At 32.3% G+C, this 15,397-nt stretch overlaps 2 protein-coding genes across 3 annotated transcripts in view; one reads left to right on the top strand and one right to left on the bottom strand.

Annotated features, from left to right (window-relative positions):
• The window catches only part of LOC129226673 (uncharacterized), a gene marked incomplete in the record, with an annotated part of 92,214 nt that extends 80,716 nt beyond the window's left edge, over positions 1–11,498 (bottom strand). The window contains 3 exon segments of the mRNA XM_054861304.1: positions 3,568–3,636; positions 4,302–4,385; positions 11,443–11,498. Coding sequence (XP_054717279.1) covers positions 3,568–3,636; positions 4,302–4,362 — 130 coding nt within the window.
• A 320-nt stretch (positions 11,499–11,818) lies between these two features.
• The window catches only part of LOC129225710 (tumor protein D52-like), a 50,033-nt gene continuing 46,454 nt past the window's right edge, over positions 11,819–15,397 (top strand). Inside the window, exon 1 of one of the 2 annotated variants that reach the window (XM_054860196.1) lies at positions 11,819–11,970. In XM_054860196.1, the coding sequence (XP_054716171.1) occupies positions 11,949–11,970 (22 nt within the window). In that variant the 5' untranslated portion in view covers positions 11,819–11,948. Of the gene's footprint in view, positions 11,998–15,397 lie in introns of both variants that reach the window. The other variant, XM_054860194.1, reaches the window with a different exon arrangement.

Below are 15,397 nucleotides of genomic sequence, written 5' to 3'. Positions count from 1 at the left end.
CAACTACAGCTACTACTGTAGCTAACTACAATCAGAGTATCTGTTACATTTAAGAGTCATTTCTTTAAAAGTTGGACACTTTTGATAGTTGATGTCTTCAATCTTTGTAAAAATTTCAGGATGTGTTAGTGGTACCATGATAAGAAAAAGTGAAGTTTCTTTTTAAAAAAAAAGGTGATTTGTTTGTCCTTGAGTAGGGGTCAAAGTTTTAAGGTCATGAAAGAAAAAAAAGAGCCAAATATATGATTGCTTTGTTTCAAAAGCAATGAGTGAACCAAGACAATTCTTTTAAATAAGGATACTACTTGATACTAGGTACTTTCTAGTATAAATATTTTGGTGACTCACTCATGGCTTTGAGGGCAAAGGTCAATTGAAAATGCAATTTTTAACTTTTTTGCCTTGTTTGGGCCCGGATATCTGCTAAAGCCATGAGTAACCCTCGGAAATAAATATATGATTAACTACTCACCACAGTATAGTACTAAAAAATATATAAAATATCTTTCGTTTGTTTCACTTGGCTAAAGCCAAGTGAAACAAACTGTCTCAAAGTGGATGATTTTTTAAAAATGGCCAAATTTAGAGGTCAATAACTTCGATCGCGACAGGTCAATAATTTTGGAACACAGCTGTAGTTATAATCCGAGTGGTGTAGTTTAAGATCCAAGTTATAAACCCATGGCAACTAATAAACTTTTTTAACTACGTGGTTTCAAAGATAATTTGAAACAACAAGAATCAAAGTTTTAGGTCAATTACTCTATAACGCCTGAGTCAATAACTTTGAGCAAGAGTTGTAATTATGCTCTACATGGTGTAGTTTTAGACTCATGTCAGAAAACCATGAGATCTAATCATCTTGCTTAATTAAACGATTTCAAAAACGATGATTTCAGTATGAAAGAGCGTTTTTTCACTAGTTTATATGCGTGCTACTCAAAATCTTAGAAGCTCAAACTCACATAAATACTAGAACGAATCAACAGCCAAATGTACTTTAAGCTCCTAAAATTTCAATCTTCCTGTGTAATGAAGTTTTCTGTAGCCTTGACCACAACATGGCAATTCTTCTCATAAAGCTGATCAGCCATTTTGGAGCACTATATTTTGGAGATCCTAGATCCTCGCGATTCGGATCTCCAAAGCTGAAAATTAGTATCAGGTTAGTTTCAAAGGCATCTCTACGCCTCTATAAAATTTCATCCCATTCAGGGATGATCGAGCAGGGACAGTTTGAAAACTCAGGTCAGTTGATGTGGAATCAATCTGATATAAACATTATGCACATTTCACCCACATCTTTTTTTATTGTCTAATTTAACTTTGCATTTATGTTCTTACTTGTGAGCCAAATGTAATAAATTTGTTTATTTATAAAAGTTTATTACTTAGTTGTGCATATGCAAATTCTATACTGAACTCAACCTCTTACCCAATTGCAATCCTCTTTCTAAACTATAGCATTGATTTATGATCATTATAAAGTCAAAAATAACCAAAGATGCATGCGAATTGTCACAATGTTATATCAAAGCCATTTTTAAAAAATCATCGGCTTTGAGACTGTTTAACTACTAAAGCCAAAAGAAACGAAAGCTATTTAATACTTTTCTTAGTACTATATTGTTGTGAGTAGTTAATCATATACTTATTTCCGAGGGTTACTCACGACTTTAGCAGATATCCGGGTCCAAACAAGGCAAAAAATGTTTTAAAAATTGCATTTTCAATTGACCTTTGCCCATCAAAGCCATGAGTGAGTTACCAAAATATTTATGCTAGAATGTACCTAGTATCAAGTAGTACCCTTATTTTAAAGAATTGGCTTGGTTAACTCATAGCTTTTGAAGCAAAGTAATCAGATATTTAGCTCTTTTTTCTCAAGACCCTAAACTTTGACCTCCACTCAAGGGCTAACAAGTCAGAGAGGAAAGAATCTTCACTTTTTCTTATCACAATTATAGTTAAGTATCCTAAAAGTTTCAGGAAAATTGAAGGTGTCAATTATCAGGCCCACATTCACTTTGACCAGCTTTACAAAAAATTACTCTTAAAAAGTTTCAAACCCAAGACTTTCCATGACTTCTGCTTGAAACTTTTCATAACTCACACAGAATGCATTTTTCCAACACAAAAAACCTTTTTCGCAAGAATTGTCCGAATTAATGTTTTATGAAACAAACAAAAAAAAAAAAAAAAAAAACTATCTGAGTTATGCTGAGCACAAATGTTTCTAAAAACTCAAATTGAAGGAAGATATAAATAACTAGCTGAGTTACAATTCTACTGAAAACCAATTAATGCAACAACGACTAGCAATTACTACACATGAAGCAAATATTTAAAGTTTTAACTTTAATATTTGCTTTGCCTTCAAGGACATGTAATTATAAATCTTCAAAATTTTACATTTTTTTTTCTTTTTTTGGCTTAGAACAAACCATACAAAATTTTTGTGAGATTCCTTAAAAAATAATTAGTTAATTTTTAAAATAAATAAAAATAATCAAGCAATTAAGTGCTTAATATTTTGAAAGCTAGCAGTTTTTCAAAAAATAGGCAACTACCAATACATTTATTAAAAGTACTAAAGCTAAATTCATAATAAATAAAGAAAATAAATAAATTAACAAAATAAATAATAAAATTAATCATCCTAAGATTGCATACATCAAAATAACTCTTACATTACTCAAAATGATTGAAATATTAGCAGGGAATAGAAGGATTAAAATCTTAAACGGTCATTGCCTTTTGGTGTTTTGAAATTAAATTATCAATAAGGAAACAGACAGTAAGTAAATAATTAACATGATACGATCACCTAAAATTTTAGGGAAGACAATTTAGAATAATTTTTGATAAAAATTCTGAAATTGAAGTAATTTACAACGTTACCTGGCTTTGGTAAAGTTTTTTATGGAAATTCTATGATTTTCATTTTTTACACCATTTCAAACATTCCTTTTTAACTTGTGGCCACAAACTTTTTAAACCAATTTCAATTTCTAAAAACTTCCAATAAATTTAAAATCAAAACTAGTGAAACTTAACAATAATTTATCCAGTACCATTAACAATAACTTATTCATTTACCCAATTACCAGTGGTAATGGCATGAATCGATTTGGATACAAATGCATCAAAATTCTTGAAAGGGTGTCGCAAAATGTCAAGTCTGCAAATCTGCAATTTAACAATATGAAATATTCGAACGGTGAAGACATTATTATTAATGCACGAGATGTAGAAAAACTTGATAAACAAAATGGAACAAGTTTTATGGAAGTGCAATTAGTTGTTGAAATACATCAATAATAAATGCGGAGTCAATGTACAAAAGCATAAAAAAAGAGCACATTTTATGCCTGATCTGTAAAAGTTGGCAAGAAAATATGCTCTAGCACTCAAAATTACATACAATTATACATTACTGGTTACATATAAATTAAATAAAATTTACAAATTAAGAGAAGAAAAATATAACACAAATTTATAAAAGCAGTACTACATGACAAATCTAAAACAAAATTATGAAATTTTCGATTTAGATGAGTATAATACCTTCATGTTCAGTAAATGTTAGAACTGATTCATCTTCGGGTAGCTCAAATTCTTCAATGATTTCCATATCTATGAAAAATGCAATATTAAACCAAAAGACAAAACATTTTTTTAAAAGTAATATAAGAAAAGTAATATCTGATGGTCAACAAATGAGAGGCACTTTGCTTAGGTGCCATTTTAAATGATAATGTTTCATAATTTGTAAAGAATTTACTAGAAGGGATAATTTCTTACCAAAATAAGAAAGGACAGTGCACAGCACAAATTCACTAACTTCTTTCGCACAATATGGAAATAAAAATCTAATAAAGCAAATATGCACGCCATTTTGATACATTTTTTTGACGAGTCCGTTTTTTACGAGCATTCGTTAAAAACAAATATTGTGGCTATTTCAAGCCTGTTATAAGCAAGTTTGATTATACAAATGTAAAAAAAAAGAGGGCAGGGTGAATCAAAGGACTACATAAAAGGCAATGGGTTGAGCAACCTCCTAAAAATGCAAAAGAGAAACACTTCATTCAGAGGTCATAGAACTTAATTTATTTTTGTATGGTGTCAAAATTAGAAAAGAATCTACTCATTTTTTTAAAGCACATTTTAGTCCCCCCCCCCCCAATAACAGTAACCAAATGCAGTAAAAATAGTTACTAAATTTTAAAAACCATATTTTCAACAAAAATAAAATAAAAACTAATACTGTAAATTTTTTAAAAAGAAAAGGAAACTACCATTCTCTGCATCATCCATGTCTTCAATTGCAGCTGGAGGTGGCGGAGTGTTACAAGGCATATCTTTTCATCGAAAAGGGAAAACTACAAAACAAAAGAAAATTAGGTAAAACAGTTATGCAATTTTTTAAAAAAGGGTGCAAGTTACATGCATTTTTTGACTTCAAAAAATTTAAAATAAATAATAAAAAGCAAGTTTTAAGAAAATAGATACAATTTTTGATTAAAGACAGAGATTTGGAGATAAGCAGAAATGTCAAAAAATAGTAAAAGTTTTGCCCAAATATTTAAATCAAGTGACATCAAAAACTAATTTTTTATTCTTAAGACTCTAAGTTTCACCTTCGATGGGGATGAGACAGAGAAAATTTGAGGAAAAAAGAAAATTAGAGGAATCTAGTCAAAAGTTGCATGTAAATACATAAACCTCTTTTATTCAGATCAAATTTGCAGCTTAAAAAATTAATGCTCACATAGAAAATTTTATATTATGATAGCAAGAACGTAACTAAAATACACAGAACACTTTCACTTTTTGATCATTCAAAGGATACAAGAGTATGGACCAGAAAACAGTGCACCAATTTAGCAAAGAAACAGTGAAAAACATTTTTTAATACCTTTTAAATAATTCTTTATAATTTTGCTAAAAAATCGTTTTTTGTTGTAATTAACAGTAAATTTGTTTATTTACCGACTTGATTTGCTTATTACCCACACTACCGGGTTTCTGATCATCCGGGATTGCCTTAGTCCCGATAAACAAGATAGTACTTGAACCTGGCACCACCTCTTTTACCTACTGTATCTTGTCTAAACAAAATACACCCAGCAAAGATAATAAATCAGCATAATTTTCTGTAGCCCATGTCTCGGTCACTCCAATAATATCCAACCTCTCGTCTATTACAGGGTGGCAACAGGAACTGTGAAAAAAAGTTCCCTGACTTTTCCCTGATTAAGTTCACCAAATTTCCCTGATTTACGTTACCAATGATAATGGTTTTCTTTCTTTGCTCTACTTGAAATCCATTGTATATTTGTATTAAATGCAGTATTTTAAACGTTTTAAGTTGTGTAAAGTTGTTGAACTAAAGATATATTTTAAAAAGATGCTACTTTTTTAATAAAATGATTTTAAAAAAAAAGACAATTTTTTTGGAAGGAAAGAAAAACCTACAAAACAGTATATTAAATTTTTATACATGGAAAGATTATAGAAAATTAAAAAAAAAAAAAAAAAACTTTACTTCCAGAAACCACTTAGCATAAGAATTTTAAGAAACTATTAAAATTACTCTTAAAAACATATGTGTATTTATGTTAGGACTAAAAAGTAATTGAAATTATTTTGAACTAAGTTTTCAAACAGTATAATAATTGTTGCAAGAATAACAAGTAATAGTTAAAGAATAGAAGTAATGTAGTTATTCTTATATAACTAATTGACATATTTATGCAAAACAGATGAAATCATTTGACATCCATTCGTAGGGAGCTTTTCTCTAATCAAGAATATAGGTTTTAATGAATGAATACAGCATTTTAACAATAAAAAAATAAAGATATTTACTTAAGTTCACAAGTTAACTCTATTTCAAATGATTTCAGTATGTAACGAAAAAAAAATCTTAGATTGCTTTTGTAGCAAACAACTTTGAATGCAAGGGGAAAAAAAGCAATTAGTTAATATCAAAATATATAAAAGAATACAACTTGGTTATAAAATTTAAAAAATACTTAAGTCTGAAGAAAAGAAAACCTTTATAATCTGCGGTGACAACAAATAGTATAATGGCAAAAAACAAAGTTCTTTTTTATTGAAAGTTCAATTTTAGCAATTAAATTAAAAACCCAAAGAAGTAATAACTTTTAAGTTTTTATAGTATTAATTCAAAAACCAAAGATTTCTTCTTGAAATCGTGATTACAGAACTTAATTACTTCGAGACAATGGAATAAAGGCAACGGAGCTAAGACATTAATGAAGGCTTCCTCTTTGCCTGTATGGTTGTTTATTTTACGTAGCATTGTTAGCGTAAAAGGAAATTTCAAGCTAAGGTAAAATAAACAACCTAACAGACACAGAAGCAATCTTAGGAAGTTCATCCTGTGATTAATAAGCAAGATTCAATACGTTGACGTTGAGGAAAAAAGTTGCACAAACATGCGGCAGTGTATAATCACACCTCATTAATTTTACTTTTTTTTGAACAGATAATTGGCGGAAAATGCATAGGGAATTGGAGTACTAAATAAAAAAAAAATTTTTTTTCTTCATAAAATCAATTTTTCCTGATTTTTTGTTATTTTTTCAAAATTTCCTGATATTTCCCTGATTATAATAAAGTTCCTTGACTTTTCCCTGATCTGTCGCCATCCTGTATTATTATGCATTTCAATTCTTCCATCTTGTTCCTAATACTACGAGCATTGGTATAAAAAATATTAAGTAAGCCCATCTTACTTTCATATAATGCTGTGCGATTATTTGAATTCCAGCTGTTGAAATCTTTTCTCTTATTAGTCACCCTATTTCCGTTTCTACTGAAATCCCAATACTATATTCATGCATATATTTACAAACCTTTCAAACATTATTTTGATTCCATTTAATTTTTTTTTTTTTTTTCATTTTTTCAATTCTTGAAAGAGACCTTTATTTTTGGAATGACCCAAATAGTAATAAAATACATAATTTTGACACAATTACAGACAACATTTTGTTAAGTTTTTGATGTTTTCTCACAAAATATAGTTTTTCAAGAAGAAGTTTTGGACACAAAGATTTTTAACAGAATGGTAAAAGCCTTGCCAACCCTGCTTTCACTTGCATGTGTGCATAAACATAGGGAAATTTGGTTACTATTATCAAAAATAAATAAATAAATAAAATGAACACATGCATTTTAATTAAGAATTCAACTTCTACGCAACATAACTAAATTAAAATCAGCTGCACAAGTAAGTTAAATGTTCACATAAAATAAATGAATGAATGAAAAAAATGAAAAAAATGAATAAATGTTCAATATAAAACTTAACATTGATTAATTTTATTCTGCTTTTGATGTTTTCTTACAAAATACAATTTCATTACAAATATAGTTTTGACACTTTCAGACAGTTTTGGATATGACGGTAAAAACCAGGTTTTTTCCAAAACCTTGCCAACCCTGATTTATACATTTTTTAAATTAGACCCTACAGTGTCCAATAGGACTCGACCGATGCATTGGCGCCGATGGTTCAACAATTTAGCCATCGGCATCGGCGGCCGATGCTAACTTACAGGAAACATCGGCCCATCGGCTGTAAAAACATCGAAAAGCCGATGAAATTGGCCGATGTTTTCGGAAAAAAAAAGACCTTTTCTGTTTTACTTTTTAATGCAAAGTAAAGGGAGTTATTGTTTTTATATAAATTGTTTACTTAAACTTCAGTATGAATTTCTATTGTAGTCACCCTGAAAGAGATTTTAATACTGCATTTAAGCACCAAACAGCTTAATTATTGCTTTGTTTCTTGCGGCTGGATGTACGTATGTATCTCTAAGTCATAACTCAAAAATGGTAAGCTGTAGAAGGTTAAAATTTCGCATCTGGGGTGTGCGTACGTTCCAGTTGTGCACTTCCCTTTTTGTTTTCGATCGGGTGTTCTAAAAAGTCTATTTACTCATCTTTTTGTGGCCATTAATTACTTATTTCAATACAAAACTAATATAGCGTCTCAGACTGACGATCATTTTGTGATACACTCTATAACAAAAAAATCGACACACCAAGATGGAGTGATACGATTGAGACGAAAATTGGTGGATAGGAAGACAATGCACAGAATAGTTAATGATTAAATTCTTAGAACAATTGAATAATTTATGTCAGAGTTACAGTAAGAAGTTTAATAAGGTATTGACCCGCCTCTAGTCTAGGTACAAGCTGAAGCACGACGTGGGAAACACCGATAAAGCTCCCGGAGGTGTCCTGCGTTATTTCCGGCTAAATTCGCTCCAATTGTCGGACGAGGTTATCAACATTCCTTGCCAGATGCAATCGCCATCTCATCATATCCCAGACATGCTCGATGGGAGAGAGATCTGACGATCTGAAAGGTCACGGAAGAGTTGAACAAGCTTGCAGACAGTTCATAGCAACACATGCCTTATGTTATCTTACATTGTCCTGCTGAAAACCAGCCGAGGGTACTGCAAAAGGAACGCCAACAAAACAGGTGTTAGGATGTCGTCGACGTATCACTGTGCAGTAAGTGTACCTCTAAATACGACTAAAGGGGTCCAGTTATCAAAGGAAATGGCACCCCAGACCATAATGCCTTGTTGAGGGCCAGTGTGGCGTGCAAAAGTGAAACCAGGAGCCCTCCTCTGCCCTGGGTGTCTCCAAACACGTCTTCGATGATCGTCATGACACAGATGGAAGCGGGATTCGTCGCTAAAGACTATACATCCCCAGTCGGCACCATTCCAACCTGATCGAGCCATGCACCACTGTAATTTGGCTCGGCAGTGTGTAGGCGTCAGTGGCAGGTAGCGTAACGGTCTGCGCGAGCGTAGATTTCGTTGTCACAACCGTCTGTAAATAGTCATGATGGACACTGGTGTTTAGGTTGAACGTCTGGCGGTTCATAGAGATGAAGAAAGCGCTGTGACAGCTGATCGGACAATCACTCTGTCATCACGATCTGTTGTGACCTAGGTCGACCGCTAACATCCTGACGCTGAACTCTGCCATTTTCCAACCATCCTTGTCAGCATCTTCGAATCGCCGCATCGCTTCGACTCAAATGACGAGCGATTCTCCGATTTGACCAACCGGCCTCTTTCAATCCAATAATATGACCTCGTTTAAACTCTGACAGTTGCTCGTAATGAGCACAAACTATGCAGCGAGGCATTTTTAAGTTGTTGAAAGGTAATCTGAATCGCGATCAAACCGAAAGTTCTAACAACTGTTGAAGAACGACTGCTCTTTATATACATCTGCTGAATGCGCAGTTTCGATGCGCTGGAGATCAAACTATTCATTCATTGGACACCAAATTTGAATCATATGCACATCTGGTCAAAACAATCATGCATACAAAATTTCAAAGCAATCGGATGATTGCTTCTTGATGCGTTGACTTTTTTGTTATAGAGTGTATATTGCCGGATTGGAGACCATAGAAACAAATATGAGATGGCGAAACCGGTTTTTGTGTCATTTTGTTAGATTCCCGTTGAACCGACGGTAATTTTTGGAACAATTGCGTGCCCCCCTTCCCCTCCGTGTATTTCTGATATTAAACTCTAGTTGCACTTCCGAGTTGTTTAAAACCCAAAGTTGTTAAACCATTCATAAAATTAGAGATTTTTTTAAAAAACTTTATGTATTGTTTAGGAAGAATTTAAAGCATTAATGTAAGAAATTGATTAAAGACGTTTTGAATGGTGAAATAATTCGGAAATCAAAGGGACTTTTGAATTTTTTCTTCGGAATTGGTGAAGTCGATTCAGAAACTCTTGCAAGGCGTTGGTGGTAGCGGTTCTGTACTAAACAAATGAGGTTGAAGTTGGGAACGAAGTTTAATGTTGTGAGTTACTCCAAAATCAGCGGGTGACCCCCCCCCCCCCACGCCCCTCTTTCGTCGTTTCAAGCATTTCTTAAATATTTAGCGATTATTTGTAGAAAGGAAGTAAAGTGAAAAATGAATAAATGATCCTTTAAATCCCTGACAATATTATCAATTTATTTCCGTTAGATTTCTTTTTTTTTTGCCATCGGCCTACGGCATCAGCCATCGGCAATCGGCCGTTTGGAGAAAAATAATCGGCAATTGGCCATCGGCCATCTTTGAACAATCGGCATCGGCCCATCGGCCAAAAAATGCCATCGGTCGAGCCCTAGTGTCCAATACATATTAAAGTATACCTATTATACATTTTTTCCTTTACACAATCAAAGTCAATCTTGGGACTGATGCTTTGCTGACAGCGTGTCGGCAACGAGCGCTCAGCTGGCGTAATTAAACATTTTTTGCTCTTAGCGTGAATTTTATAGTAGAAAAAGCAAGACAAAAATTGAAAAGTAACCTTTCTTCTGCCAGTCTGTTTTTGCAATATCTGAATTCTGAATTTTAAAATAGTAGAACTATTATTGCAGAAATTTTAGAGAACAAGGATCCATGAAACGGAATCAAAAACACTGATCTGGGCGTCTTAATAAGTCAGGATTTAAAGTTCAGCCAACAGTGTAGCATAGCTAGTAACAAAGCCAGTAAGATGCTTGAGTTTATCAATAGATCTATTTCAAACAAATCTAAAGAAGTTCTTCTGCCCTAATATAGAAGTTTGGTAAGACCTCATTTGGAGTATGCTGTTCAGTTTTGGTCTCCTTATTTTAAGAAAGATATTAATGTATTGGAAAGGGTTCAAAGGCGAACTACAAGGCTAATAAATGGACTTTCTCATTTAGACTATGATTCCAGGCTTAAAAGCCTAAAAATGTACAGTCTTGAGCAAAGAAGAGACCGAGGGGACATGATTCAGTCGTTTAAATTTATTAAAATGAAAGAAGTTACGGGGCTGAAGTTTAGCACTGAAAATAGGACAAGGGGTCATTGTTTTAAGCTGTTTAAATCTCAGGCTAACATGGATATTAGGAAAAATTAGTATTATAGCAGGGTAGTGGAACCTTGGAACAGCTTACCGGAAGAGGTGGTAATGAGTACGGGAGTAGATAGTTTTAAGAGGGCCATTGATCGTTACTGGGGATTGTAAATTGACTAGGACCAGTCTAGCTGGGCCCAGAGCCTGTTGCTGGTCGTCACTTTTGTATTTGTAATTACTTGAAAAGAAGCTAAGTGGAGTTATTCGGCAGTGCTTGCAGGTTAAATAATGATAACTATTATAAATATTACTATTAGTTGAATAGGGGTTCGAATATAGTATGATTCAAAAGTCAATCTCAATATTCGTAGTAGAAGTAATTTGTTTTACCCAATACTGAAACCTAGTATGCCGATGATATTTGTTTCTAGGATACACAAGTAGGCAATTTTTAAAGCTGAAATTAGCTGAAGAGAGTCTTGCTTTTTTGCATGATTTTGCTCTTTTTCCTAGGAAAGCTAAAGATAGAAAAACTTACTGATAAATTAAAATTATTTTCGTAATTGCATGACATGGACTCCAGCAGAACATGTGGTAAACAGAAAACAACTCAGATGTTGCCAAAAATCAATCAAAATTAATCTATACGGGGTTTTAAATCACGTGACACCTAAACTGCCTTCTAAAATCTTTAATATAGTTTCTTAGGACATTTTTTTAATTAAATTTCATTGTTATTTTGTGTTATTCGATAGTTTTTGAATGTACGATTTTCCACTTAGCTTTATGAAGCAATTATTTTGGACACTTTTCCGGTCTTGTCTTGACCAATGGGAACTCTCAACAGGAACTTTTACAACCAATGGAAATTCAGAAAACTTACTTTTTAGGTGCTAATGTACTGTTGGCAGCGGGGGTGGAATTGTATACTTTTCTCTTATCGAGCATTGCGTGTCAAAAAACAGAAAGTAGAAAACCGGAGTCGTTTCGCTATTTTTTGTATACAGATATTGACGCAAGCCCGGAACTTTTAGTGACGAAATTATGTCTGCGCCTAAAAACGAAGGTCTGTTGTCATCTATGTCATCCAAAGGTACTTATAAAAATTTTCAACAAATTGTAATGGATTCATAGTCACCCGAGCATAGAATTTTGTTCTGTACGACATAATTTTTGTGTTTAAACGTAAGTTATCTAAGTAGGTTTGCTCATGATATCAAAGTTATGTGGTTTGTAGAAAATGAAGAACAAGTGAAATCAGGGGCGTTCGGAACTGGAGTTTTTGGGAGGATTGAATTCTCAATTTACCAAAGCTCCGACTGGCGGTCATGATCCCTCCTCAAATGACGAAATATATATATATAGCCTAAAAATGCATTTTGGGAACTTATGTTTCAAACAATTTTGTCACAGATCCCCCATTTATACCCTAAAAGATCACTTTCATTTCCTCCAAAACCAGAAGCTGGATCCGTCCTTGCTGGTTTGAAACAACAGAATAAAACAGAAGATTTTTGAGCAAGTAACAGCAATGGAGTAATTATATTTGTTTAGATCTGAGCACATCTCTGAAATATCGCATAGCGAACTCAATGGGGAGGGGGACTACAAGGGAAAGGAATATTCTTAAACAAAATTGGTCTATTAAAAAAAATCAATTATCCAACGTATTAAAGCACAAAACATGCAAATTTTTGCAATATTTTTCATGTTTTGTGCTTCAATACGTTGAATAATTGATTTTTTTTTTTAATTTTTCAGCACAAAGGTATTTATTCGTTAAAATTGGTCTAGTCTCTCGTTTACATGCTTAAGGAGCGTTGTTCTAAAGCAGTAAATAGTGTAGATCTAAAAGTCAGGTTCCACAGTAACCTGGGAAGGTATGTCATTAGAAGGGAGGCAGAAGAAAGAAAAAGGAATGTCTAAAAATAGATTTTGCATTTTTGAATTACAATGGGTGCATTTATCTACTTTTGGCTAATCATCACCAAATTATATTTTCTTTGAAAGTTAAAATACTGTGGATAGGCTGCCTGCAGAGTTCACTGTATTTTTTTTTCCCCCATTTTCGCTTAAAGTATTTCACAACATTGTTTACACTTATGTATGTTTAGACGGCTCATACAAGGGGGAAAGGAGGCAACTGCCTTTTCACTTCCAAAAGAATAGAGGCATTGCCCTTTCACTTTTTTAAGTTTAAAATTAACAATCATTTAAAAAAGATAGCATTGATCGATTGACGTGTTTAAACACAAGAATTGACTTAATAAGTCTGTGTTCTATACGATTCTCATGTTATTTCATAAAAATTATGATTTTACATTGAATTGGAAGGATGTCGGTCTACTGTGGCCAGCTGTCCCTAATTTTGGAGAAGGTCATTTGATTAATAAGTGCATTCAAATCCTATAATTTAGCCTAAATTTAAAAAAAAAAATTAATTTAGGGGTGCCGCCTGCCTCCTTCCTCCCCCACATTTTTTTACTTCCCCCCCCCCTCTCCCACTTCTTTTGGTGTACCAGCCACCTTCGAATGTATGTCATGTGTGCTGTTTAGATTTTAAAAATGTCTTTTACCTGAAAAGAATCAACATACTTATTAGTATTGCTAAGTTCAGCATATTTTATTTACAGGGGCCGTGCTAAAGATTTAGCCAAATTTCAAAAGCCTTGGCCAAAGACTATTTTTAACTGATTTTAATGTACTTTTGTCTGTGGAAATATTTAATAAGAGAATGAAGTATAACTTAATTTTTGACAATCTTTGGAGGAAGTAGATATTTTTTCCTGTGGAAATTTCGGAGAATTTTCTGATCACAAAATTAGAATTTTTTTCGCCGAATTTAAGATTTTATCACATTTTGGCGCAGTGGCACCGTCTTTTTCTAAAAAGTGGAAAAGAGCAGACAACCCTGGGCATGGCCTCCTATAAATCTGCCCCTTTGGAAGAACCTAAATATTTTGGTGAAAAACTATTAAACACAATTGCAAGCTTGGTTCTTAACTTCGAAAAAAAGAATTCCAAGCAATAATTCAGAATTCTGATGCACGACTGCTTATGGCATTCCTGTTTAGATACTTAACTCATTTAAAGATTTATACAAAACCCTATGAGCTGAGTTTTTTTCGAACTTTAGGGTCAAAAATTTTTCCCATTTCTCAAATGCCACCAAAGACTTAATCAGGGTTGATAAAAAAAAGTTTTTTTTTTTTGGTTTAAACCAGGTTTGTTTGGTTTAAACCGGGTTTATTTGGTTTAAACACTATTTGGAAAAAACAATTTCATTTTAGAAAAGTCATGAAGATTTTATCAAATAATTGTTAAGGAATGTTTAATATTCATATTTATACCTATTTTCTTTGTAATTAATTAAATAATTAAGAGTAAAATCTTTTAAGTTTATTTCCTCATAAGTAAACATTTCCATGAAAATCTTTAACTATTATAAAAAATATAATATGTAAATGGTCTTTGGTATAAATAATCGAAGAAATAATTTACTGTGATAGTTCAGACATTATTAACCACAAATAACCAAGAATAAGTTCTTGTAAATTAATTTCCTCATAATCATAACTATTTACGATAAATAAACAAGTAAAATTAAAATCAAGCATTCTTTAACATCGAAAGTATTTTAGCAGTATCTACAAATGAATCACAAGTCTGATGTACATTACAGAAATTTAAAAAACAAAGATCAGCGCATATTTTGTTTAAAGATTTTTTTAAAAAGTTAAATCATTTAATTTATTAGCTTAATGTATCAGTGACAACAATTTTAGAAACAGGGCAAATAGGTTTTCAGAAAATCATTATGTTTTTCATTGTAGACATTATTTCTCCTGGTTTAATGCATTTAGAAATTCAATTTTTTTTTATCAAAGAAAAAAATTAAAAACCTCAGTATGAAAATACTTTTTTAACATATTTTAATAACAAAGACTGGCATAAAAATTAATGTTTATCGATTCCTCCACCATTTCATACATGAGATTTCTTTTATTATATTGGGATAAAACAAAGTTCTTAGAGAGGGGGAAAATTTGGCATTATTTTTTTTAAATAAGAGCACTGAGTTACATGTATATTTTCTATTTTCATAATTTCATATATTTTCTTGCTCCGACTGCATCATCTATCGGGAATGCAAAAAGTGTGCAGGTATACACACAATTTTATACCTACTCTAAGTGTTCATGAATTTCTGTAGTTATGTTTTTTCTTCTTATTTAAATATTCTAGCATTAAAATTTATATACACTATGCATCGCTTCAATGGTACATAATCCATCTTATTAAGTAATCTAGCAAATTAGAAAGTAAATAAAGTTTTGGTTGAAATATGCTTTTTGGACTATTTTGAAATGCAAAGACTGAAAAGTAATGATAATTGAATAAATAAAAAAGAGCTACTTGGATTTTTTCTCCAATTTTTTGAAAAACTCAATTGGTCTTCCTTGTATATTTATCTACTTAATGCAAAAGCTGTA

Source organism: Uloborus diversus, chromosome 7 (genome assembly GCF_026930045.1).
Source record: "Uloborus diversus isolate 005 chromosome 7, Udiv.v.3.1, whole genome shotgun sequence".
Classification (NCBI taxonomy): domain Eukaryota; kingdom Metazoa; phylum Arthropoda; class Arachnida; order Araneae; family Uloboridae; genus Uloborus; species Uloborus diversus.
This window is presented reverse-complemented; position numbering and strand designations above follow the sequence as displayed.